General features: G+C 35.7%; 1 protein-coding gene and 1 long non-coding RNA gene across 3 annotated transcripts in view; both read right to left on the reverse strand.

Annotated features, from left to right (window-relative positions):
- Positions 1 to 767: 767 nt before the first annotated feature.
- LOC131153157 (uncharacterized) lies at positions 768 to 2,259 on the reverse strand. The gene is made up of 2 exons (XR_009136182.1): positions 2,198 to 2,259; positions 768 to 987 (listed from the first exon to the last, which is right to left on the reverse strand). It is a non-coding gene; the product is annotated as an uncharacterized LOC131153157 (long non-coding RNA).
- A 12,142-nt stretch (positions 2,260 to 14,401) lies between these two features.
- LOC131153158 (serine/threonine-protein phosphatase PP1-like) overlaps positions 14,402 to 25,904 on the reverse strand; it is a 32,481-nt gene continuing 20,978 nt past the window's right edge. For both annotated transcript variants that reach the window (XM_058105276.1, XM_058105277.1), the window contains exon 5: positions 14,402 to 14,855. In XM_058105276.1, coding sequence (XP_057961259.1) covers positions 14,829 to 14,855 — 27 coding nt within the window. In that variant the 3' untranslated portion in view covers positions 14,402 to 14,828. The remainder of the gene's footprint in view (positions 14,856 to 25,904) is intronic.

The following is a 25,904-nucleotide window of genomic DNA, read 5'->3' on the forward strand; positions in this document are numbered from 1 at the left end:
GTGCTTGTTATATATGTTATTTTGTGCATATTTTGGCAAGTACGAGAGTGAAAGAGGGTGAGAGAGGGAGACAAGATCATTGTAGTGTGTAATCTTTGATCTTCATAGTAAAATCTTTTGTCGATTGCTCCCGTAGATGTAGGCTTTGCCGAACCATGTAATTCCTGGTGTCGTTGTCTTTATTATTTCTCTCTTTATATTGTTGTGGTTATGGATATATTCTTTATTCACCATTTACATTGTATACAAGTGTATGTTTGATCCTTTACAAAAATATCGTCATTCCGCTACGTATTATTGGAAGAGACCCTATTTTCACAACGTCAGTCATCCATTATATTGGTATCCTTGAATAAAAAAATAATAATGATTTTATTAATTATAATCATGAGTAAATAGGTCTCCTTAATGCTAAAAAGAAATAAAAAACAATAGTTACATCACTATGAGCATAGTATATACAAAAAAAAAATGTATGTCAAAGATAAACATTAAAATAATAACCCTATAATTGCGCTCGTCGCTCTTTCATAGTCGTCAATTATAGAATTAGTGCTGAATCAATGAGCAATTTCTTTCTCAATGTATATACCTAAGGTGTAACACCCCGAACCCTTAAACCCGGGTCTGGTGCGTTACACCTGATAAAATCCTGATAATCCATAAATCAATACATACGCAGCGAAAAACATAATATAATCTCCATATAACATTATACTGTAATACCATAATGACGTAATACTAGAGTTTACTATTTTCTATCTATAGATCCTTAAAATACAACCATCACTTGCATTTCCATAAATACATAATTCCTAAAACATTTCAATATTTTCACAACCATTCTTTACTCAACATCCTTAAAACATAAAAACATAAAACATAACATATATATCCCCAAAATATTATTAACGTATACCATTTCTCTTTACAATCCTCGAAAGGCTAAAAACCCTTGAACTCCCTAAGCCCAACCTCAAGGATGTCCTGAAAAAGAAACATTCATATTCGAGTGAGACACATCTCAGTAAGGGAAGAAACAAACATATTAAAACAGCATGTGGCAAACATGAGGTAAATAGATATTATTTTAATTACATTTTCAAATCATATCGTAACATTGAAATCATTTTCTGAACTTAAACAATCACATGCAAATATTTAACCCACGAGATTACCCAAGAATAGGAGTGATTGCCCGCTCATACAAGTAGCACCCCTCTGCCCTAATACTTAGGAAACCCTAAGGTCACAACTAAAGCAAACCAGGGTATTCACCTTACTCAGTAAGCCCTCAAGTATTAGATTAATCTCGTACTCACACAGTTCAACAATAATTTACCAGCAAAGGCACCAAAAATAAGGAAATCTACCCACTCATACAAGTAGGTTCCCTCTGCCCTAGTACGTTATGCAGCAACTGCCACATCTGAAACTACTAGTATACTCGCCTTTCTCAGCAAGCCCTCGGGCGAAAAGTATGCCCCGCCCAAATCATAGCATATATAAATACTTCTAATATCATAATACATCATTTTTTCTGACTTATTTAATCATACACATCCATTCATGTTCATAACTTAACATTGCATTGCATTTCACTATAAGTGACTCTTTCCCATTTGTATCGTTCATGTTTCACATTTTATTTCATTGCATTGTCATTTCATTGCATAACATTTTCATTTCATTCCTTCGTACTACAACTGATCTTTAGTCATCATTAGTTAGTTCACATAGAAATGCGGTAGAATCTGCTAACATGGCTATCTTTCAGCTGTCTTACATTTACATGGTTGCATTTAACATACACAAGCAATATTTATATTTTATTTATAAAGTTTTACTTACTTAACCTGCATCTCGTACATATAACATATATTTGCACTGAATCTCATGCCACACAGTTTAACAATAAAATTCATATATATATTCTTGTAAAATAGGTCAACCCACATTTAACATTTTTTCATTGAAAATACAATTTATTTCTTACATAATTCCTCAAAAAATACTTTTCACTTTCATCTGTTTGCTTTCACATATACATAGCTACCTAAGCAATCCTCGGCTCAAAAAACATAGTTTAACATGGTTGGCATTTTAATATCTCACATCAAAGCATATATACTTAAATAAAACATATTCTATTTTAATTTGTGAAAAACCTGATTTAATACATAAATTTCCCCTTTACCTGACTTTCGAGCTACGCTGATATGATCCCCGAACTGATACCCACAGCGTTCACTTGGACCCTGAATCCAAAAACCCTAGTTTAATTAAATAAATTCCAATTAACTCATATCTTAGTAAAAACACATATTTACAACTTCCTAGGCTTCAAATAATATTATTTGTTAAGGAATTCCCAAAATAACTTACTTACCCTGATTTTGGGATGTTTCCCAAACCCCTCAAACCAACGATCAACTCCTATAGCCTTGCGGAGAACGATCCTACGAACTCGTGGTGGTTCCAGATCATCAAATCAGGTCAAATTCGGCCCAAAATCGAGGAGAGAAGGTGGGAAACCAGTTTTATAGAGAGAGAGAGAGAGAGAGAGAGAGAGAGAGAGAGAGAGAGAGAGAGAAGAGAGAGAGTTTAATGAATTCTTGCTGAAAAATGAAAAACTCTTTATTTATAGGCAGGGCTTCGTCGACGAGACACGTAAATTCGTCGACGAGGCGCTATAGAAACTTCGTCGATGAGAAGATACCTTCGTCAACAAAATTCAGAGTTCCAAAATATACTCTCTCGAGATTCCTTCGTCGACGAGCTTAAAAGGACACTCATCGACAAAGACAGGACATTCGTCGACGAGGCCTGCTTTTCCTTCTTAAATCCTTCCTTTCACCCCTTATTATTCATTAATCCATTTCATTCATTATATTACCTAATTATTTTAAATTTCTGGGTCATTACATAAGGCATTCGCAAGATACTCATCTTCTATCTAATTGTGAGGTCTAATTTTAACAAGACTCATAGTTTAAAAAGCATGCTCAGTTGCAGCTGTAAAAATAGGGAGAATCAAAACAAATCGGATCGATCTATTAACAAGATGATAGATTACAAACTTTCTTGTTTTCACCAGCTCTTGACATAATTCAGAAATGGTTGATAATTTTTGAAACTTTGGGCACTGACAAACATCAAGTTCAAAATGTTGGAACTGATATCTTAAATGCAACTTCCATTGCTCAGTAAAATCCTTAGGATAAAATTTATTTTCAAGTTTGCAAATATTATCAACATTGAAGGATTTGTAACCATCTGTAACCATCCCTTGGATCCAATGTTGAGCTAAGAATAAGCAGTTCTATCACATCATCTTTAAATCTTGTATTCAATTCTTGCAACTGAGAGTGGATGGTAGCAAGAAACACATCAACTTAAAAACGATGGCTTTTTGTAAGAGGTTCTTTTATATGACGAGGTCGACCTCAACCTATTGTATATAAACAACTCATATTAGGAATGTTTATCGTATGTTTTTCACAAAATGCTTTCACCTTTTCAAACAATGAATTTCATCCATCTCTAAACTCTTGAATGAGACTTTTGGTTGTTGATACTAAATGTATTACATTCACTGTATCTTGAGATTGGCATTGTAATGCTTGACATAGATCATCAGTGATCCATTGATCTCTCTCATCAAATGAAGGATTAACTCAAACTCAAAAGAAGTGATTGTGTCATAACTTGCACTTACATAATCTTTTTGAGAAAAAGAAGCCCCTTCAACAAGTATATTTTTCAAGATAGAACAAGTGACTTCAAACATATTTATCAAGTTGTGAATAGAGCTCAAATGAGAACTCCAATGAGTATCACTAAGGTGCTTAAGAGTTCTAAATTGATTTAATCCCTTAGTAGTTTCAAAATCTTCACTAGCAAGTAGCTTTTCAATTTCTAAAGGTTAAGCAGGTTTCAATTGGTCATGTCGTTTGCAAAAGGAATTAACAATATTGACAAAAAATGCCAACTTAGCGAAAAAAATAATGAATGGATAAAACTTATTTTGATACCCCAACTAATGCTAATTACATACGATAAGCAAGGCAATAAATGTAGTGTACATAAGGACACTCACCAGAGAACAAAACTTGTAATTCATTCCACTCTCCATGCATATTACTAGTCCCATCATATCCTTAGCCTCGAATATTTTGCATGCTTAAGATGTGTTGAGACAGTAAAGAAGATATCTCGTTCTTTAAGGTCAATGATGTAGTATCAGATACATAGACAAAATCAAAGAAATGCTCTCGAACATAGCTATAAACATTAACATATCACAAAACCAAAGTCATTTGCTCTCTTTCAGATTCATCCTTTGCTTTATCCACAATATTGCAAAACTTTGCATTTCCAATCTCCTCCCTAATGGCTTTTCATGCTTTACTAGCAATGACTTGTAATATCTCTTTTTGAATTCCATAAGAAATGTAGGATGCATTTTGTGAAGCATTATTAAGTATAACCGATGCTACATTTTCATAGTAATAGGCTAAAATCTTATCCATTTCAATAAAGTTGCCTCGATTCATTGAATATAAGATTTCATCATAACCTCTTAAGGCACAAGATTGAAATGTTAGCCACTTAACCACATCAATTGTGGTTTTCAACCTCAATCGGTTATTAGCAATTTGTTGGGAGGTTTGCTTTTCAATAATATTTTCAATGTGTTGTGCTTAATTTGCAAGATCATGGCATCATTTCACAACACTTTTGTGCAATGAATTAGGAACTTTCCCAATATGATTTAGAAAAGCACACTTTTCTCCATCATTGACTTCCTTCCAAGATTGAAATTGTTGACTTTTTGAATCCGGTCCCTGCTTTGATGCTGACAAAGCAGTTAGATCTAATATGTGAGTCTAGTGTTTTGAACAGGTTTACAATTTAGAATGCACACACAGAAGAGGAAGATGGAAGCTAGAAAGAACTTAAAGCTCACATCATCCTGGTGTATTCCATGAAGATTGAAGAGCAAAAGACGAAGACATTTATTTTAATTTGTAATGCATTTTGTTTTTGTACTTGGTCTATAATAATGCATGTATGTGCATGATATGGATGAAAAGCTCAGATGACCATAGATTGACCTTAGGGACCTAACCTTTCAGGAAAAACCTTTTTCATAATTGCCTAAATCTAACACAGGTTTTTGAAATAGATTTAAGGTCAAAAAACAGGGCCAAAATTAATTTTACAAAGACAAAGGTCGACCGACATTGCATTTTTAGTCTTAATTAAAAAAGCCTCGATTGATCGACCCCAAATTGAACTGAAATGCTCAGCCAACCAGCCCTATGTATCTGGCCTCTTACCCAAGCCTCGGCCTACCAAACTTTTAGTTCAAAAATGCCTCGGCCGATTGGCCCTGAAGAACCGGCAAACCCGCCTTAAGCTTGGTCGACTGAACCTATGAAGGTTTGGTTTTCACTTTTGGCTCAGCCGACTGGCGTTGCCCACAACCAACCGAACTCTATTTGAAATTCAAAATTACTGTGAGTGTTCAGCCGACCAATGCCAGTATCGGTCGACTGAACCTCTCGAGTTGGCTTATTTTTTCAGCCCTTGAACATAATTAATTTTAATTAATCTTTTATGAAAATGACCAGCGTGTCCCTCAATGGTCAAGTTTTCTAAAAATCTATAAATACCCCTCTCATAACTCCAATTAGCAACTTTGATTAGCCAATTTTTTCTCTCAAATATTTTTAGGCTACTTTCAAAATCAAAGTCCCCCCCCCCCCCAAACACACATTTTTTTTTTTTTATTGCAAAAATTCTTCTTTGTGGTTAATTTTTACACTCTCTCAAACTCTCTTTCACTCATTCTTTAAAAACCCTTTTTAAGAGAGTATTTTGTTTGGACATTTGTTTTTAATGGTGTTTATTGCAAAAACCTTTTTAGAACACAAATCCTAACTTGTCCAAACATATATTATTGTAAATATTTGTTGGAGAAAACTTTTATGGCACTTAGATCTTTGAGGTCCTTATTGCATATTTCACCTTACATCAAAGATCATTTTTGTAAAACCACTTGAAAGCAAAAACCCTAAGTTCCTCTACTTATTGAAAATATTTTGGAGAAATATTTTATAGGATTTAAATCTTTGAAACATTTTATCATATATACTATTTTTCAAAGATTGAAAGATTTATTTTGAGAAAAGCACCCTTACTCTCTGAGCTTATTTCATATCATTAGAGAGTGCATTTTGAGCTTAAATGTTGTACATCTCTCCTTGTATTTTCAGAAGCATTTTATATGTACAAAATATTTTATTCATGTACCAATTGGGTTCAGCCCGTTAATTGAACTGAGGAGTCTTTGCCCCATAAGGGAGACCGGTTGGATTCAGCCCGAAATTGAACTGGGGAGTCTTTGTTCGGTAAGAGAGACCAGTTGGACTTATCCTGGTAATTGAGTTGGGTTTTGGCACCGCCCGTAAAGTGTGGCTAGGATATAGCTCCGCCCGATAAGAGTAGCTAGGGTTTACCTTGCCCCATAAGGAAAGGTTGTAAATGGCTTTTATTTCGCCCGTTTAAGTGAACATGAATAGTGAAATCCTTGGGGGTATGCCCAAGGCGGGGACATAAGCTGGTTTGGTCGAATCTCAATAACAAATCTGAGTGTGTCTCTCTCTTTATCTCATTTAATTACTGCACTTTAAAATTCAGTATATGTATGCTTGTTCATTCATGGATATAATTATTTTGCATGCACACATTTAAGTTAAATGAGATTCGCTCCACATGTGTATGTTTGCATACATAGATTAATCACTTTACATATACAGCTATATTTGAATGGGATATGATTTGTGGTGAATTAGCGAAATGTTTAAATTAGCTAAAATATTTTTAAATTTTCAATTCACCCCACCCCCCTTTCTTAGGATCACACCAATTACATAAAAAATCCCTCAACAATAAATGCACTTGATCTAGGAGAACCACTCGGCTTGTTAAAAAGATAGCAAGGAAGACAAAATGCAACATTTTTTTTTTTTTTTTTGGGAGTACTCCAAGCAATCTGGAAATAATTTATACCAAGATGCTTGAAAACGACGATGATGTTTATCATCAAAGGGATAATTTGAAGAAAGATGTTGATATGGTCTGATTTTAATATAAGGTCATCGAATCTCATCTAATTGATTTAGATGATTGCTGTATGAAACTCGAATTTGCACAACGGAAATCAAACATAACAATCAATGAAAGAACAAATATAGAAAACAACCACAACAAACAAATGAAAGCAAGAACAATACAAAGAATTATGTGGTTCGGCAATGCCTACATCCACGAGAGCAATTGGCAAAGAAATATTACTATCTTGTGTCAAAGACACTTCCAATGTTACAAATACATCATAACAAACATATATATAAACACCAAGGAGGCTTTCTCTCCAAACCCCCAACCAACTTAACGTTCCCATTCAAAATTCCAAATCAGCGCCGTTGCCTAGAACGAAACTGTCGATGGTTTGAGATACCAAGAGCAGACCATCTCTGCAAAGTTCAGTCAGCCGTCGACGGTTCCTTCGACGGATAAATACCGAGAGCTAACATTCTGGAATTCAACCAAAACCATCGACAGTTTCCCCCCAACATGCTAATTTTATTATGTTTTTCTCCTTATGTATGTCATCCACTCAAAGATATGAGCCACAAAACACAATAAGGATAATCCCATATAGGTGGATGCTTTCTTGGATTGTGTCCTAATGAAGAAAAACCAACCTCATTTGATTCGATTTGAGGAACTAAAGAAGGGCATTAAGAAGAAATTAAATGTTCAAGATTTTATAGAGATTGAAATGTAGAAGCGCAAGGTCCAATCCAAGTTTGTTGGCTAGCTTCTACATTTTGAGAATCCCTTCTTTTGAAAAAGGCATCAATCGTAGTTTTGTTTACCATAATTCACCTAGAAAAATATTTTCAAATTATTTCACTACTCATTAAAGCATAAACAATAAATAATTCTTAACAAATTATCAAGAATGAGAAAGCACACTAAGGGGAGCATGCTCAAACTCTAACTTCCAAGGGGATTTTACATGTATTTATAATATAATTATCAAAAAGATTCTCAAGCTTAAGAAATTAAGAGAAAGTATAAGAGAATGAAGGTAACTCTACTATTAATGTATTTCCCTAAAAAGTTGAAAAAATAAAAATTTGTATAACATTTTATCCCTAAAAAGGCATTTTAGGAACCTTCAATAAGACATTTTTTTTCATTTTAAAGTTAATTTAAGTTATAAAACAAAGATATAATAATTCCAAACACGTTTTTAATTATCTAACTGTTATAGAAAGTATTATCCCTTTTTTTCTCAAAACACAAAAATATGTTATACTATTTACAAATACACCACATATGCAAATACATAACAAAATTACAATTTACGTAAGCTACATAACAAATTCAATTTTCACATCCACTCAAAACAATTATGTCATTATTTATTTTAATTTTATAAAAAAATAGTCTCCATAATGATTTATTTACAAGCACATTCTCTAAATATTAAAATATCACCACAATAAGAGGTTAGGACATGTTAGCCAACAGGGCCTAAAGGAGCTAGAGAAACAGGGGCTGCTTGGGGATAGGAAACTTGACGAATTGTCATTCTGTGAGGAGTGTGTCTTCGATAAGTCTACTAGGGTCAGGTTTAAGAAGTCCACTCACACCACAAAACAAACTCTTGATTACATACATTCAGACTTGTGGGGCCTGCTACAGTTAGTTCTCATGGTGGTTCTAGGTATTTTCTGTCAATTATAGATGACTTTTCTAGGAAAGTATGGGTTTATATTCTAAAACATAAAAGTGATACTTTTGAAAAGTTTAAAGAATGGAAAACCTTAGTTGAAACTCAAGTTGGCAAAAAAGTTAAAACATTGAGAACAGACAATGGATTAGAATACTTGTCAAATGAATTTTCTGAATTTTGTAAAGCTAAGGGCATAGCTAGACATAGGACTATTAGGGATACTCCCCAACAAAATGGATTAACTTAAAGGATGAATAGGACTATTCTTGAAAGGGTAAGATGCATGTTAACCACTTTAGGTCTGCCTAAGACCTTTGGGGCAGAGGTTGTGACCACTGTTGTATACCTTATTAATAGGTTTCCTTCCTCAACTCTAAACTTTAAAACCCCTCAAGAAATCTGGTCGGATAAGCCTGCTAATTATTAGGGTTTACAAGTTTTTGGGTGCATAACCTTCCCACAATAGAACTGATAAATTAGAGCCTAGAGCTATTAAATGCATTTTTGTGGGATACCTAGAGGGGGTTAAAGGCTATAAGCTCTGGGTTACAGAAGCTAAAAAATTAAAATGTATTATTAGCAGGGATGTAGCTTTTAATGAAACTGAAATGGGGGGAAAACCAAAAAAATTCAAATGAAAGTGTTAGGCACTCTGATACTGGTGACTTACAGCTTGAGGTGGAGCAACCCTCCACTTCTCATAACCATTTAGAAACAGATGCTGCAGATTTTAAGGAGCAAAACTCAGAAACAAAAACCTTTGAATTAAGTTAAACCTACCTTCTAGCACGGGATAGGGAGATGAGGGTCATAGGACCTCCTTAAGGTATGGGGAAGTTGATATGACAGCTTTTACTCTTTCTGTTGCTGAAACAAAAATTGAGGTGTAGCCTAGGACTTTTGGAGAGGTCATGGATAGTAAAGAGATCGAGATATGAATTCTTGCAATGCAAGAAGAAATGGAGTCTCTAAACAAGAATAAGACATGAGTGATGGTACCTAGACCAGAAAAACAGAAAGTCATAGGATCCAAGTAGATCTTTAAGAGGAAAGGGGGAATCCCTAGAGTTGAACCACCTAGGTATAAAGTTAGGTTAGTGGCTAAGGGATTTACACAAAGGGAAAGGGTAGATTATAATAAAATATTTTTTCCTGTTGTGAGGCATAGTTCAATTAGAATTATATTATCTTTTGTCATTATACATGACTTGCATTTAGAATAACTTGATATTAAAACTGCTTTCTTGCATGGTACTTTAGAAGAAACAGTTTATATGCAACCTCCTGAGGGTTTTGATACAAAAATGAACAAAAATCAATATGTTTATTAAAAAATTCTTTATATGGGCTGAAACAATCACCTAGACAATGGTATAAACGATTTGATTCTTACATGATTCAAAATGATTTCTATAGAAGCAATTATGATGGCTATTTATTATAAATCATGAGATAAATTTCATATATATTTGCTATTATATGTTGATGATATGTTGGTTGCTTGTGGAGACTTGGATATGTTAAATCAAGTTAAGTGCATGCTTAAATCTAAATTTGAAATGAAAGACTTAGGACCTATTAAAAGAATACTTGGTATGGAAATAACTAGAGAAAAGAATAAAAAGTTTCTCTACTTGTCTCAAAAGTCTTATATTACAAAGGTGTTAAAAAGATTTGGAATGAGTCATGTTAAATCTACTTTTGTTCCCGTTGCACAGCATGTTAAATTGTCTAGAAAACAGTATCCTGAAACTGAAAATGAGTCACTGTTTATGAATAGAATACCTTATGCTAGTATGGTTAGTAGTGTAATATATGTTATGGTATGTTCTAGACCTGATCTATCTTATGTTATAAGTTAAGTAAGCAGATTTATGAGCAAACCTGGAAAACCACATTGGCATGCTTTGAAACAAATTTTTCAATACTTGTCTGGAACAAAACAGTAAGGATTAATATTTGAAAAAATGGATATGCATTGTGAAATAGGGTTAAAAGGATATGTAGATTCTGACTATGCTAGAAATCTAAATACCAGGAAGTATTTGTCTAGTATGACCTTTTCTTTTTTAGGTAGTGCTATTAGTTGGAAATCACGCATGCAGTCGGTGGTAGCCTTGTCTACCACGGAGGCTGAATATATTACCATGACTGAAGCCTTTAAGGAGGCTATATGGATAAAAGGACTGTGTCTAGAGTTAGGAATGTATAGTGGAACCGTTATAATTTATTGTGACAATCAAAGTACTATTCATTTTTTTAGGAATCATGTTTATCATGATAGGTCCAAGCATATAGATATTAGGCTGCATTTTGTGAGAGATATTATTTCTAGTGGTGAAATAGAAGTAAGGAAAAATTCAATAGAGGATAATCCTTCTGATATGATGACTAAAGCAATACCTAAATCCAAGTTTGAACATTGTTCAAACTTGGTTAACCTTGGAAGTTACTAGTGTTTGTTTTGCAGGAATCGCCATAAGAGATGCTAAGGAGGTGCAAGCCAAGGTGAAGAATTGTTGGAGTGTCAAGCTTGAAGAAAGGAAAAAAAATTTGAGTCGTCCATCTGATTGAGAGATCCAATGGCTGCTATGTGTGTGTTTTGCATTTAGGGGCATTGATGTAATTTATTTGTTTTTTATTTGTAAACAAAACAGCAGGTTCGGGGGTGATTTTGTTGCTTGGCTGCTTCAGAACAGATTTCAGAGAGAAGGGGAGACTTCTTCCATTTCAGAACCGAGAGGAGAGCCTTCACCTGCGAGAGAGACCTACAACTCGAGAGAGCCGTCACCAGCTAAGAGAGCTTTCAACCGCAGCGCAAAAGAGAGGGAGATGGCAGGAGGAGGGTTCGGCGTTTGGGATCTCGAGCTACCAGCGGAGGTTCACGCATGGGTAAGGGAAAGGTAAACACAGATCTAGGTCATGGGAGGGTTGCTTTCAAGGAAATCAGGGAGGAAGATAGGAAGAAGCCTAGAGCTCTTTGCAGGTGCGAAGAGGGGTTTTCTTGGGTCGTTCTTGAGTTGATTTTTAGAGGAGATCGGTAAGCCATATAGGTAAATCTGTGTACATGTATTTATTTCCACCGTCTTTAAAAAAGCTTCTCCAAAGGTGAGTTCCTGTTGTGGATGTAAGCCAATTTTTGGGCCGAACCACGTAAATGTGTTCTTGTGGTTTTTGTGATTGTGCATGTTTATATTTTTCTAAAATTATCATGGCTTTGCTGAATATTGTTTGGTGAATAAATATTTTTCTTGATCAGGCTTGACACACACGCACACGTTGAAAAAAGCAGGTTTTAGTTTAAGTTTGGTTGTGATTGCTGCAAAAACAAAATCAGATTTGCATTGTGGTTTATTTATAATTGATTAAAATCTGTAAATTAGTAAAAGCAATCAGGTTATTCACACAACAAGTGGTATCAGAGCAATTGTTGGAGAATTGGGCTTACTCCCATAAGGGAGATGATTTTCGTTCAAGGGGAAGCGGTTGGAACTCACAAGTGAGGGGGAAATTGTTGAGAATTCCACTTGTAAGCTTGTCCCACATTAGAAAATTTGAATGGATGATGGGTACTTATATACATGGTTGGGCTTAAGACCCAATAGGCTTAAACTTTTGGGTCAACTTGGTGTTCACCCATGTGTATTAAGTCTACCCATGGGCTCCTCTGGTCCTAACAAATATCTAAATAAAAAAAAAAACATAAAAGATTAGGGAGCAAGGGAGAGGATTCTTCGTGACCGGTGAGACCGTGAGGGAGATCCGGAGAATCAGAGATAGCCAAATTGAGATAGATTAGGGAGTAAGCGAGAGGCTTCTGTTGGAGTGCCACTGCTCGACCCTCGTTGTTGTGAGCCCGTGACTGTGTGAGCCATGAACAAAGAAGAGCCCTTGTGTCCTCGACAGAAGCCAATATCACGATCAATGAAGGCAGAGACGTCCAGCGAAGAAGACTATGAGGCTGGTACAGAGGCCCGAAGGCTGGAAGGATGGGGTCGCGAGTGCTAGGGTTCAATCCTCACAAACAAAGGAACTCGTTTCTTCTCCGTTTTAATATGCTTTTTCTCATTCATCTTTTAAAATTATTAAATTTATTCCTATAATTACCCAACATTATTACTTAATATTCCTTTACCCATATTTTAAAATTGTTTTAAAATTGTCAATCAAATTCTCAGATTGAGAATCTAAGATAGATTAGGGAGTGAGGGAGAGCCCAAGAGGCTTCTGGTCTACAACTCCAGCTCTGCCTGCTTGACGCTTCTGCGCCGCGTGCGTGCTACTAGGGTTAGGGATTCGTAATTGTGGAAGGAACAAGAATAACAACTGAGGAAAGTTTCCAGTTTTCTGCTTGACAATAGTTCACAAGCACTAGAAGCCATACAAACGGACATCATCCCAACACTGTAACCTACATGTGCACTTAGGGTTTCAACCTTCCTCACCCATTTAATAAACTAGTCGAGTCTAGATTAACCTGTTTATAAACATATCAACTTCAATTAACCAAAATCTATTTAAAACAAGTGGATCACGTGTCAACCGACCGACTTATAAACAAATCATGAATTATCTTTAACCTATTTGCTACTTCAATCATGGGGTTAATAAGTTTGGCATCATGCAGCCTAGTTAAAAGGTGATTAGTTATGACTATCAAATTTATAAAAAAAAAAATTAATAATCAATAATTAAAATTTAAAAATAACCAATTTACTTAGTATTTTTAGAGCTAAAACAAATTAAACTAAAAGCATAATTGGAATAAATTTTTTTTATTCTTACTTCAAATATCAATAAAAATATATATAATTAAAATAAAAAAATACAAAGGAATACAAGTTTAAAATTATTTAATAAAAAGTCATTAAAAATACTTTAGACAATTATTATATTTTTGCAATCACTTGTCAATGTTTCAAGAACAATTTACCATACAACTGAAAAATGACAAAAATATAATAGAAACAGAAAACTAAAATATTAAGAAACATTTTATGATTACATATTTTTTAACTATATGATAATTCAAAAAACAAAATATAAGAATAATAGCAAACCCTGAATTATAAAGAGTCAAGCTGCTCAATTACAATGGTCAAGTAAATCAGATGTAGAGAAAAGCCGTTAAAAATTTCATAAGAAATGCAAAGCAGTATAATAGAATTCAACCAAAGCCTTTGCATATAGACACTGACCCTCTGTTTGAAAAGGCCTTAAATCTGAATTTGTATTAAATTTGAATAACATGTAAAATAAAATTATATTAAAATTTATGTAAATTCATTTAAATTTTAATCTAAAGTTTGAAATCTGCGCTCCCAAATACGGGATGAGAGTTTCTAAAATCCAGACTCCATAATTGTAAGAAAAATTCCACAACAATACAACACATTTCAACACCCAATTTTGCAACCACGACGGTTAATCTCAAGTTCAAAAGAACAAAATACAGGAGCCATCTGCAGAAACTAAGATTGACGAAATCAAAGTACGCACAATTTCACAATTTCTTTGCTCCAAATTTCCCCCCAAATTAGATGTACTTGACTCTGTTACTAATTCCAATTTCTCTAAAATTCCAGATTTGCAGAAAAGGAAAAAAAGATATATATAAAGAGAAGAGTTACATTCAGAGAATTCAAACATGACAAAAGTCTTAACCCACTCTGGTCTGCTGTTCCTGGTTGCCAAGAATGATTTTTTGCCATTCTCCATGGTCCCAGAGCAATGAAGATCAAAGAATTAATTGCACAAGCTAAAACTTCATTGCAGCAGCTGTACCAACTATTAGTGTACAAAGCAGAAGGATACGATTACAGCCTTTTCTTCAAACCCGAGCTTACCAAGGGAAAAAATATAAATGTTTGATTAGATTCTGATTTTGGCCCCCTCAACCCTAATTTTTACAATTCCCAGCATATTAAAGTGAAACTAAATGAACCCCAAGTTTCCCTCAATGGTCGCTTAGCAATGTGCATGGTTGCCTCTTCTATCCAGCAAAACCAAAATGTCATACTTTCGTACCGAGGAAAGAAGACTACACAGCAATGAAAGATTTTTGAGTCATTTGAAATAAAATAGAAATTTGAATGTAAAAATAAATTATTAAAACAGTGTCATGCATGCCTGTCAATGAACAATCTGAAAGTACAGGCTAAAATGTTAAAATAAACAGTATTCCAGAAGAGGCCTCAGCATGATCTTTTGCAAGATGAAAGCAAAATTCTTCAAGAAATGTCATGCAGGCAGTAGCAACTTTCCCAAATAAATTAAAAGACATCTGAAACGATAATGTGATTTTATTAATCAGAAGTTCTTAACAAGATGGTTGTCTAGAACTATGGTGAAATCACAATTCACTAACTTCAAAGGTGTACCAACATTGCCTTGTGATGTCGAATAGGATGAATAGGATATTTCTTTAAAACGTATCTATGCAATTAACTGAAACAATACAAGCCTAGCCAAAAAACAAACCAAAACAATGCAAAGTCCATGTAAAAATACTTGCATTATATAATCACCAAGCCCTTGTAAACATTACCTCATCGACAACATTACCTCATCGACCATAAAAGTTTGGGGTTTTATCATCATGCAAAGATGTAAAGTATGCACTTTCACAGAACTCCCTATTGCTCTCTTAATTAATACAATTGTAATGCAAGTTTCAAAACAAATGCCATGACAAGACAGCCAAACTAGCAACATTTAAATTTTGAGTCCTGAACATACAATTCAAATCATGCCTTGTGCATATTTTCTGAGATAAAAGTAAAACTGGTTAACTAAATATACACCATATTGTAATAATTGCCAACTTCCATAACCTTTCTTGAGGTCAAGTCACTTTCTTTTTGCGACAAAATTTCCTTCTTTTGTTTGATTTGACAACTTACAAAATTTTCCTACCTTCAAATATGGAGATCTAATGCCTAATGAAATTAATCTATTAATCTTTTGTTGGTTCAATGGAGTACCACTAACCTTTTATTTACACTAGGTGTGATTTTGTCACCTAATAACTGTCATTTTTTAAAAAGAGACTAAGCTAAAGCCCAAGGCAGGTTTTTAGACTACTAAACAAAGCCGAGTTCGGGAGTATTGTCAAGGAAAGTATTAGCACCCCCAACACACTCATTCCATGAACAGTAGCTTGATAACTTAAGATTCTTTCAAATTTTAACTAGGCATGGTCCTCAACTTACTCATAAGACATAAGGGTGGCCTTCCATGTGAATATTGAGATATAATGCACCCCTTACAATAGCCCAACCAGGCATGCAAAGATTCTCTCACCTCAAAAAAACAAAACCCTGAGAGACCTAGTGCGCCTCAGAATTTTTGAATTTGAAACCTCAGGAGAGGTTTGCATCTTTTTACCAAACCTCAAGGTAGGTCCATGGGATTTTTGAAACCTCAAGAAGGGAGATGCGCATCTTTTTACGAAACCTTAAGCTAGGTAAGTGTCTTTTTTCCTCATAATAATAAGTTTCAAAAGTATTTAAGAAATAGGATGTGGCATAAAACTAGTCATAATTGTTGCTATTAATTGTTTTTCGCTATGATTTGTTCATAGGTGATTATGACAGTTTCTTCAATATATATGGGTGTTTTTGTGTATCTGTGTCTGCTGACATCATCGGTTCAACCACCAGTTTGATCCACAAGTTCGATGAACACGACCAATCCAATGGCTTCACGGGGTTAATCACTGGTCCAGTTCTTAAGTCAATACCTCACAGATTCAATTGCAAAGATAATACACAAATCCAGGGTTGCATACCCAAACAACTAGGAAACTTTATGTAGACCCTAGAAAAATGGAAGATTAGAAAATTAGCAGCATGAGCCATTGTAGCCTTGTAATGCTCGTGAAGCTTTGTTGGCAAATTCTCCAGAATTCTCACATGCTCTGTTTTAGGTAATGAAAAGTACTCACAGAATCAGAATCTCCTCTACAGAACTTCTGCTCACGGTTCATCTTGCTCTAGAAGCATCCTCAAGCAGTACCATGCCTCCATAAGGGCCTCAAATGGATAGTGGAACATGGGGAAAACATATCTTCATGGAAAGATCAGTGGGTGCGCTCAAGCTCTAATGAAGAATAGATGCAGATTTATATTTCCACACAGATCACCCTAAAAATATTGGACAGCATACGCAAAAACTGCAAGTGAATCTTACACTCTAAGCTCTTCCTCCTCCAACCATGTTAAGAAACAAATAGAGAGCATTCCTCTATTTGGGATCCAACAAACCAGAGGCTAGCTAATCTGGTCAGGACATCAAGATGGTATTTTCTCAACAAAAAAGGTCTGCACTCTAGTTTCAGAAAAAGGGAGTGACAAAAAAGACTGTCAAGTCTGAATATCTGGAGAATCCAGTTCCCTCCAAAAGTTCAAGTTTTTTTGGTTCATCTTTCACAAAAAAATTCATTGGAACTAAGAGTGACAAGAAACATTATCACAGATCCTACATCCCCAGATGATCTGTGGGTTCAGAAACAGTGTACATGCACTCGGAGACTACCCAATTTTATAAAATCTGAGAAAGAAACATTAACAACCAACTTTTCCCATAGTTATTTTAAGTTTATTATTACTTCCCAACACTAAAATGTCACTTAACGACTAACCTGTTTGAAAGTAAAGTAAAAATAATTTTATCCTACAAAAATCAATTTTTCTATAAAGTAGTCATAAGGAGCTTTTAGTGCAAGCTGTTTGAAGGGTACTAACAGGATTAAAAGGCCCTTTTTTTATAACAAAGGATATATTAAGAGAGGAAAAGGAGATTAGTAGATTACAACATAAAAGAGGATGAGCAATCCTCAAAATAAAATAAAATAAAAAGACTAAACTAACAAATGACGTAAGAAACGCCCTCTTTAAGCCCTTCACTGAACACTTCAAATTTGCTAATTCACACTGTCCCTTCTTCAATTTCTTTTTACCTCCATCCAAGTAAGCTCTGTTACCTCCAAGAATGGAAAACCACAAACCCATCTCATCCATCAATTGCTGAGTTTCCAAGTCCTCCCGATTGGAAGGCTTTATTGAGCTGACTGTTTATTTTTATGTTTCTCCTGATGAAGATTCCTTGTCCTCTTAATTGTACATTCTCTTTCTTTCTTATAATATATATATATATTCTTTTTCTATCAAAACAAAATAAAGCTGCGCCTAAGGGGCACAAAAAGAACTTCAATGGAGCATCACCCAAGTACATAGGAATGAAAACAAGAGATAAACTACCACTGTATCTTTAAAGGAGATTGTTTAAGTTGTTACAAAGAGACCTATCAAGCCAGAAAAATAAGGCTGAAAATCCACTTCCCCTGAACTCTCCACTGTGTTTTCCATTTCTTTGATGCTCTAGCATTTCTCTCTCTATCTCTCTTCAGATTTTACCCAGGGGCCAGAACAAAGCAAGATGCATAGAGTCGTACAGATCCCTATTCTTGTTCCTGGACCTCCTCCAAGCCTGCAACTTAGCCCCCCCAAATGCATAAACTAAGCCCCACAATTACCAACCCATTTACGATGAAACAATAAATGATTAACAGATTCACCTTGATCTTTGCATGAAAAGCTCCAGTCAACAGTGTGATGCAGGGCAGCATCAAGGAAGGATCTACAGCCATGAGAGAATGTAGGAGAGAAGGGAAGAAGGAAGAAGGAAGAGGAAGAGAGAGGAGATACGAGGGGGAAAATCACACATTCAATTCAATTAAATTCATCAACTATCTACATGGCTTTCACACACTATTACAAGAAAGCCTCTAACACATGAAATTGCCCATGTACCCCTAAAACCACATTAAATTACAAACATACCCCTAAAATACACAAATATTGCACAAGCTGCCTAATACATAATCCTATACTAATTAAACTAAGCAAATAATAACTACTAACTAAACTCATTAATCCCTTGAGTCCTTGACCCAATTCTTCTTAATTAGTCTCCAACAAGAATCTTCCCAAGGTTTTCTTATCATCAACAAATCTATCCCAAATAGAAAAAATTCGGCCTCGAATTTTGAAATGTTGCAGGATCAGAAGTGAGAAACAAGCTTGGCATCAATAGACTTGAATTGATAGTTGGCATCAATAAACACATTGTGAATGACAAGTTCAACAATAGGAATGTCTAAATGACTTTGGATGCCTTCAAAAAACACATTCCTTTATTTTCTTATAGAGTCTTCAAGTTGAGTATCTATGACATGATCAATAATCTCTGATTCTTTGTTCTGGTTGGTTGGTAGCAAGCTTCAAAATGATTTTCTTCCCATTATAGAGGAAGGCATGTGTTCTCTATAAAAAAGTCACCCATTTAGATAGGAACCAAACATCTTTCTCAATCATGTAAAATAGAGTTATCAACCCAAGATATTTTGTAAGGCTTTGGATGGGGTTCCAAATGAAGTTGCATACGAATGACTCCATTTCTAGAAACCACATTCAGAGGGCATCTTCCATCAATGATGATATTGCAAAAATTTCCTCCACACTAGAGAAAGGTGTGAAAAATCTTGAAATTATGCCCAAACTACGATAAAAGGCATATATTTTTCCAATGGTTTGTCGCCATATTGCTGGATTTATACATATATACTGCAACTATGTATCACCAAAAGTCCTTAACACACTTTAGTCACAATTCTCAATCTATTCATGTATAACCACAAGTTTGACTCTCAATTTTCAAGAGCTGTCTTCAAGTCACCTTTAATCTTGAGTATCACATAGAATTGAAACAAATTCACTTAGAAGACTCACAAATTGCAGCAAAAACAAAATCTGATTTTTTATGCTGGTAGCAACATTTCTTCACTTTTATAGCAAACTATCACACTTGCTTGCAAAATATCCAGTCCACACGAAAAATATCATGCCGCAGATCAAAATACCACAGAAGAAGCCCAAAATATTGTCGCTGGATAAATTACCGATGAGTCTGGCAGTTGCAGGGCATGACGGAAATTTTTCTTACATGCTTTCGGCAGCGCATGAGTTGCCAGCGGTGATTTCCCAGCGATGGAACTCCAGGCAAAGGTAGATCAGGGAAAAGGATTGCAATGGTGGTGGCAATGTGATGAAAAGGACAGGAAATCTTGTTTTGGAAGGCCAACGACAAGGTAAGTTAGCTCTGGAGCGTGGGGCCACGCAGCTGGTCGGATGGTGATGAAATTTTAGAAAGCTTTGGGGGGAGGGATCTATTTTTAATGGGATGAGTGGTGTTGCAGGCTGATGTCTAGAAAGTGTGTTCAATAAATGGGGACACAACTAGAATCATTGAAAGAGTTCAAAACTGTTTCCCCTTTTTTCCCACTGAAATTTGAGGGCAGATAAGATGGTTGAGGGGGATGAAATCTGGTATTGGGATTTTGATTCCTAGATGGTTTCAAGATGGACATTTTGAAAGAATAACAGATGAGATCAGGAACAGAACATAGACGAAGAAAGAGGAAAGAAAGCTGCTGGGTAGCAGAGAATTAGGGACAGGACAGAACAGAAAAGAACAGAAGGAAAGGAGGAGGAAGAAGAAGAAGGTAGGAGGAGGAACAGAGAAACATAAAAAAAGGCAGTAAGAGAGAGAGAGAGAGAGAGAATGAAGAAGAGAAGAGAAAAAAGAAGAGAAAAGGAGTGAGAAGGAAAGATAGGGGACTGAAAATGGAAGAATGGAGATCGTGCTTAGGCTCTGTTACCAAATTATGTGGGACAGCATCCAGGATCTGCAGCCATTAGAGAATGTAGGAGAGGAAGAGGGAAGAGGGAAGAGAGCAGATACAAGGGGGGAAAACTATACATTTGATTCAATTCAAATTCATCAACAACTACCTACAAAATGGCTTTCACACAACATTTATAAGAAAGCCTTTAACACATGAAATTACTCACATGCCCCTAAAACTAAATTACATTACAAACATACCCATTAAAATACACAAATATTAGAAACAAGCCCCCAAATACACAATCCTATACCAATTAAACTAAACACACAATTAACTACTAACTAAACCAAACAATCCCTTGACCCAATTCTTCTTAATTATTTCCCCAATAAGGATCTTCCCAAGGTCTTCCTTTTATCATGCATCACAGTGCAAACTCCTCTCTTCATCAGATTAGTTGCCATAAGAATCCTTTCACGTGTGACATTCCAGGTGGAAAAGCCACATAGTATGACCCTTTCTTTTAAGGAAAGCTAGTTCCTCAGCTTTTCAACCAAGAATAGCAAGATTTACCGAAAATGCTTCATTATTGGAAGGACCCACTCATCCCACTTTCATAAGAGTTTTCAAGAGGATCATTATTCATCCCTTTTGAAATTTATTCTAAAGCACAGGTCCAACCTCACATGTTCCTCATCCTCCTCCTTCACAAAGCAACAGCTGACAGCAACATTCTTATCGTAGGCAAGCCCAAAATGTCTAGGAAATTGATTTTCAGCAGAGTAGCACCACACCAATGCCAACATCATGCCAAGAGAACATAAGCATGCCATCTCCAATTTTAAAAGTTGTGCCAGAGAAAGAACTCTTCCCACCGTCTATTAATTTCCATTTTCCAGCAATCAAACTCATGAGGGGTCCTGCTCCCCCTCACTCCAGCCATTGTCGATAAGTCCATTTTTTTCCTCAATTGCTATCATCCACCACCAGCTCTCTCCAAATCCATTCAGCAAGAAAGGATTTGCTCATCACCTGAAGATCCAAAAGACCAACTGCCCTGCCTACCCATCTGGTAAGGTGTTGTGACAGTGCTCAGTGATGGCTATCTTTTTGTTCATTTGGATGAAGAAAAAAGCCAGAGTTTTAAGGAGTTAGGCCTCTTTCTCTTAACTTGCTTTGGAATTGTTAAAGCTCATTGTTGGCCCACAACCTAACAGCTTAAGCTCTTATGTAAAGTGGTATTCTAACATTGTATCATAGGTGGTTACCAGGAGGTCCTGGGTTTTGGTCCAGTTGCCTGCGTTTATTTTATGTGGTCTTTAAAAAATTATCGTATTCCTTATAATGGGTGTTATCTAACATGCGTTCATCTCTCCATGTGTTGTTGGGCTGCACATGCCAGGGAGTGTTAAAGCTTGATATACATTGTTAGCCCACAACCTAACAGCTTAAATTTTTAGGTAAAGTGGTATTCTAACAGGAATAAAGTGGTGTTTCTTGTGTTGTTGAGGGTTTTGGCGAACAGTTTCTTTCACACTTATCTTTGGCAGATCTACGATGGGATTGGGTTGCTTTGTTCCAGTAGAGCTGTTTTGGGAGGATATTTTATCCCCTCTGTTTTCTAGCTTGACTGCAAGGCCCACCCATCAAGCAGGGACGAAAGTTGGTCATAATGACCTGACAATGCCGAGTGGGAGGGCCATCACTCTAACAGATAAAGTTTATCTAGGGATAGCAGGCTGGTCTTCCTCAAGAGCTAGCATCGACAGGAAATTTGGCACCTCGATGTTGGCTCTTCACCACCTGGGGCTATATGTTCCAAGGGTTGGGCTGTTTGCCCATTAAAGCGCTACATGAGTTGTACTCTTCCTTTTTTTTTTTCTAACAAACTTATTTCTATACATATATAGACACCACCTACCCAGATGAAATTTAGACACCTCTATTTCTAGTCAAAAGAACCTCTGAATTTTTTGACCCTCTTGGCCACTGAACTGAACATGCCCAAAAAATTCAAATGCTCAAGGGCAATCCTTTCATTCATCCATAAAATTGTACCTGATTCCTTTTTGCTTGACTTGCAGCCAGATATGACCATTATTCCTGTTTTTAGTGTAGAATTCTATTCACAAGGCACTTTCAAGGCTCCTACTTTTCCAAGAATTCCTACAGATGGGAGAATTTAGCTACAATCAGTGTTTTAAAAGGCGAAGGCATAAGGCGGGGCATTTTACCCTGGTGAGGAGAAGCATAAGCCTCAAGGCATATGCCTTTCTTTGATTAAAAGAGCCATGTGCCCCTAAAAATATAAAACGAAATACATCCCCACGACGGATTTCATCTCTTGACTCTTCTTTCTCTATCAACTCTCTCGTCTATCAGCATCTCTAGATTTTGTCTCCATCTCTCACGGATAACGCTGGATGGAAGGCTGGATTTAGGGCACAGATCTGAAGATCTGTGGTTTATTGACATTTGAAGCAGGCCAAGGGAGAGAGAGAGAGAGAGAGAGACGATTGGGAACGGTGGTGCTTGATTGGCTCAAAAGAGATGACAACCTAGTAGTCCTGTTGGAGGAGTCTCTTGCCGAAGAAGGTTGACTGAGGGAAGGGGAGTGTTTGTCGACGTCAAGGAAGCTGCTTCTGCTTTGCAACTTGCACGCATGATGGGGTCTAAAATGCATACACCTTGTCTGTTGAGGATTGAAATGCAATTTTTCTGGGCTGAGGCATATGCCCAACTCCAAAATGCATGCGCCTTCGGAGACTTTCGCTTTTTAAATTTGCATTGGGGTGTTTAGCTTCAAAACACATCAAGGCATGCCACGCCTTTTAAATCACTGGCTACAATTCCTATTCTTCCACCACTTCATATGAGGATCAAATTAAGCATTGTTATCTTGGTGGTCTCTACATGACCCTGTCAATTAATTGTCCAAATATTTTGTACTTAGTGCGAAATTCCACCACATTAATCCTGAGTCTTTGACATCTTTGGGCAGTAAAACTCTCAAGAGTGCAAGTTCTTCTTAATCATGGAGAATTGATGGAGACTAGCAAACTATTACACACATAAAATACACATACATGTAACCCCTGACTTTTTTATAGCACATGAAAATTTATGAAGAGAGAGAGAGAGAGAGAGAGAGAGAGAGAGAGAGAAGTATAGAAACTAAAGGTAAACAAGAGATCCTCAGAGATAAAATAAATAAATAAATAATTTTTTTTTTAATAAAAATTATTTTAAAAACCCTTCTTCAAATCCTTCCTATCATAATTTATAAAGTACTTCAAATTATCCAAGTCTCCAACATTTCTCCTTACTTTTGCCACAACCCAATTACACCTCTTGACCTCCTGCAGAAGTCAACCTCAAGTCTATGTTATCCAGTAAATCTTGAGCTCCAATATCTTTATACAATTATTGTCCCACTTTTGCAACATAGGAGTTGGCAAAATGCCATCTCCTGTGATAGCAATTCCCTGCCCTGCCCCAACCAACTCACTTTCTTCACAAGCAAAAAACTTCCATCCCTGTTGTTCCCTCAATACATTTTTTAAAGAAAGGAACTCTAGATTACCCATTTTGGGCATGTGCATTTAAAAGCTGTTGCAGGGCCTCATCCCCTACAAACCAAACTTCTCTGCCCAAGATATGGCTGGCCCAAATCCAACACAACAATAACCATACCAGGCCTGTTCCAACAAACATCAGCCACTGCTTCATGTTCTTGCCCAGAAAACCCCAGCCGCAGCCTCTCTGCTGCAGCTACAAGTGTTCCATCCTCATGTTTCACTACATTTTCCGCACTACTGCCCACCCTTTAGTGCTTTTAACTTATCTACCTCCATCACCCTCCTTCATTCCATCTTTTAATCCCATCATTCATCCCAATGTTCCTTTCATCCCTGAAAACCACCATAATAGACTCTATCAAACCCCCCAGAGTCTTCAAACATCAACAAAACCCCTCTTAACCCCATGCACAATCCCTAGGATGAAAGATGGAGTGGTCTTTTCAGTTCAAACTCAATCCAGCTTCCAGAGCATATGTGTCAGTATTCCTAACCAACACAAAATAATTAAATCTTCCAAACTTCCTGCGACATACAAGTGCCTCGAAGTTACTTTAGTAATCTATTTAATGAAAACCAAGTAGAAGACTTAAACTTAAAATTGAAAAATGAGGTGAAGACTAAAAATATGAGATTATTCACAAAATTAGAGATATTGACGTTAAGTTTACACTAAAAAAATGAAAAATGGAAAATCTAGAGTGGATAACATCCCAATTGAAGTTAGGAAACGCCTAGGTGATAACAGAATTATATGGTTAACTAATTTACTTAACACAATTATAAAAATTAAGAAAATGCCAGATGAATGGAGGAAAAACACTTTAATACCTATATACAAAAATAAAGGAGATATTCAAAATTACAATAACTATTATGGAATTAAACTTATGAGTCATACAATGAAATTGTGGGAAAGGGTAGTTGAACAAAGATTAAGGTTAGAAATGAAGGTCTCAAAAAATCAATTTGGTTTTATGCATCGAAAATCTACTGTAGAAGCTATATATCTTTTAAGAAGATAAAGGAAAGACAATTCAGGTGGTTTGGGCACTTGCAATGTAGGCCACATAGTATATTAGTGAGGAAGAGTGAATTAGTTACTATGAGGGGCAATAGAAGAGGTAAAGGTAGACCTCAAATAAATTGGGATGAGATATTGAGTAAGGATTTAACAACCCTAAATTTGTTGAAGGAAATTATCCATGATTACATAAATTGGCAAAAAAGAATTAATGTAGCCGACCCTACCTAGTGGAACTTAAGGCTTGGTTTGTTGTTGTTGTTGTATTAGTAATTATTATTTTTTCATGTATATTTTCTAAAAATATAAAAATAGATAGAATTATTTTTTCATATTGATATGAATTGGTTGACTCAAAGCAATTGGACTAGTTGGACTCGTCAATTCAAGAATCGATCAAGTCTCTTATTCGCTTATTCAAATTTTCAAACCATCATATTAACCAATTTTCTATTTAATTTATTAAAATGATGTCATTTTAAAATATTAATATACTAAGGGCAAAATTCAGTTTTCACATATACTTGAGCAACGGTCAACTAACAAAAAGTTCGTTCGGTAGTTTTTGAAAACTTGAAGGGGTGGAGTTTCATATTCTTAAAACACGGAGGGGGGGGGGGATTGCTAGAGTTTACCTTAACTGTAATATAATAATCATATTATGCACATCCAATTCATATACACAAAATCCATAAACAAGGTAGATATTATTTATTATAAATATAGACAATTATGACATAATGGATCAAATAACATTTAAGTTTAAGCTTGGGCTTTGAATCTCGAATTTGAATTTAA

Source organism: Malania oleifera, chromosome 4, assembly GCF_029873635.1.
Source record: "Malania oleifera isolate guangnan ecotype guangnan chromosome 4, ASM2987363v1, whole genome shotgun sequence".
Classification (NCBI taxonomy): domain Eukaryota; kingdom Viridiplantae; phylum Streptophyta; class Magnoliopsida; order Santalales; family Ximeniaceae; genus Malania; species Malania oleifera.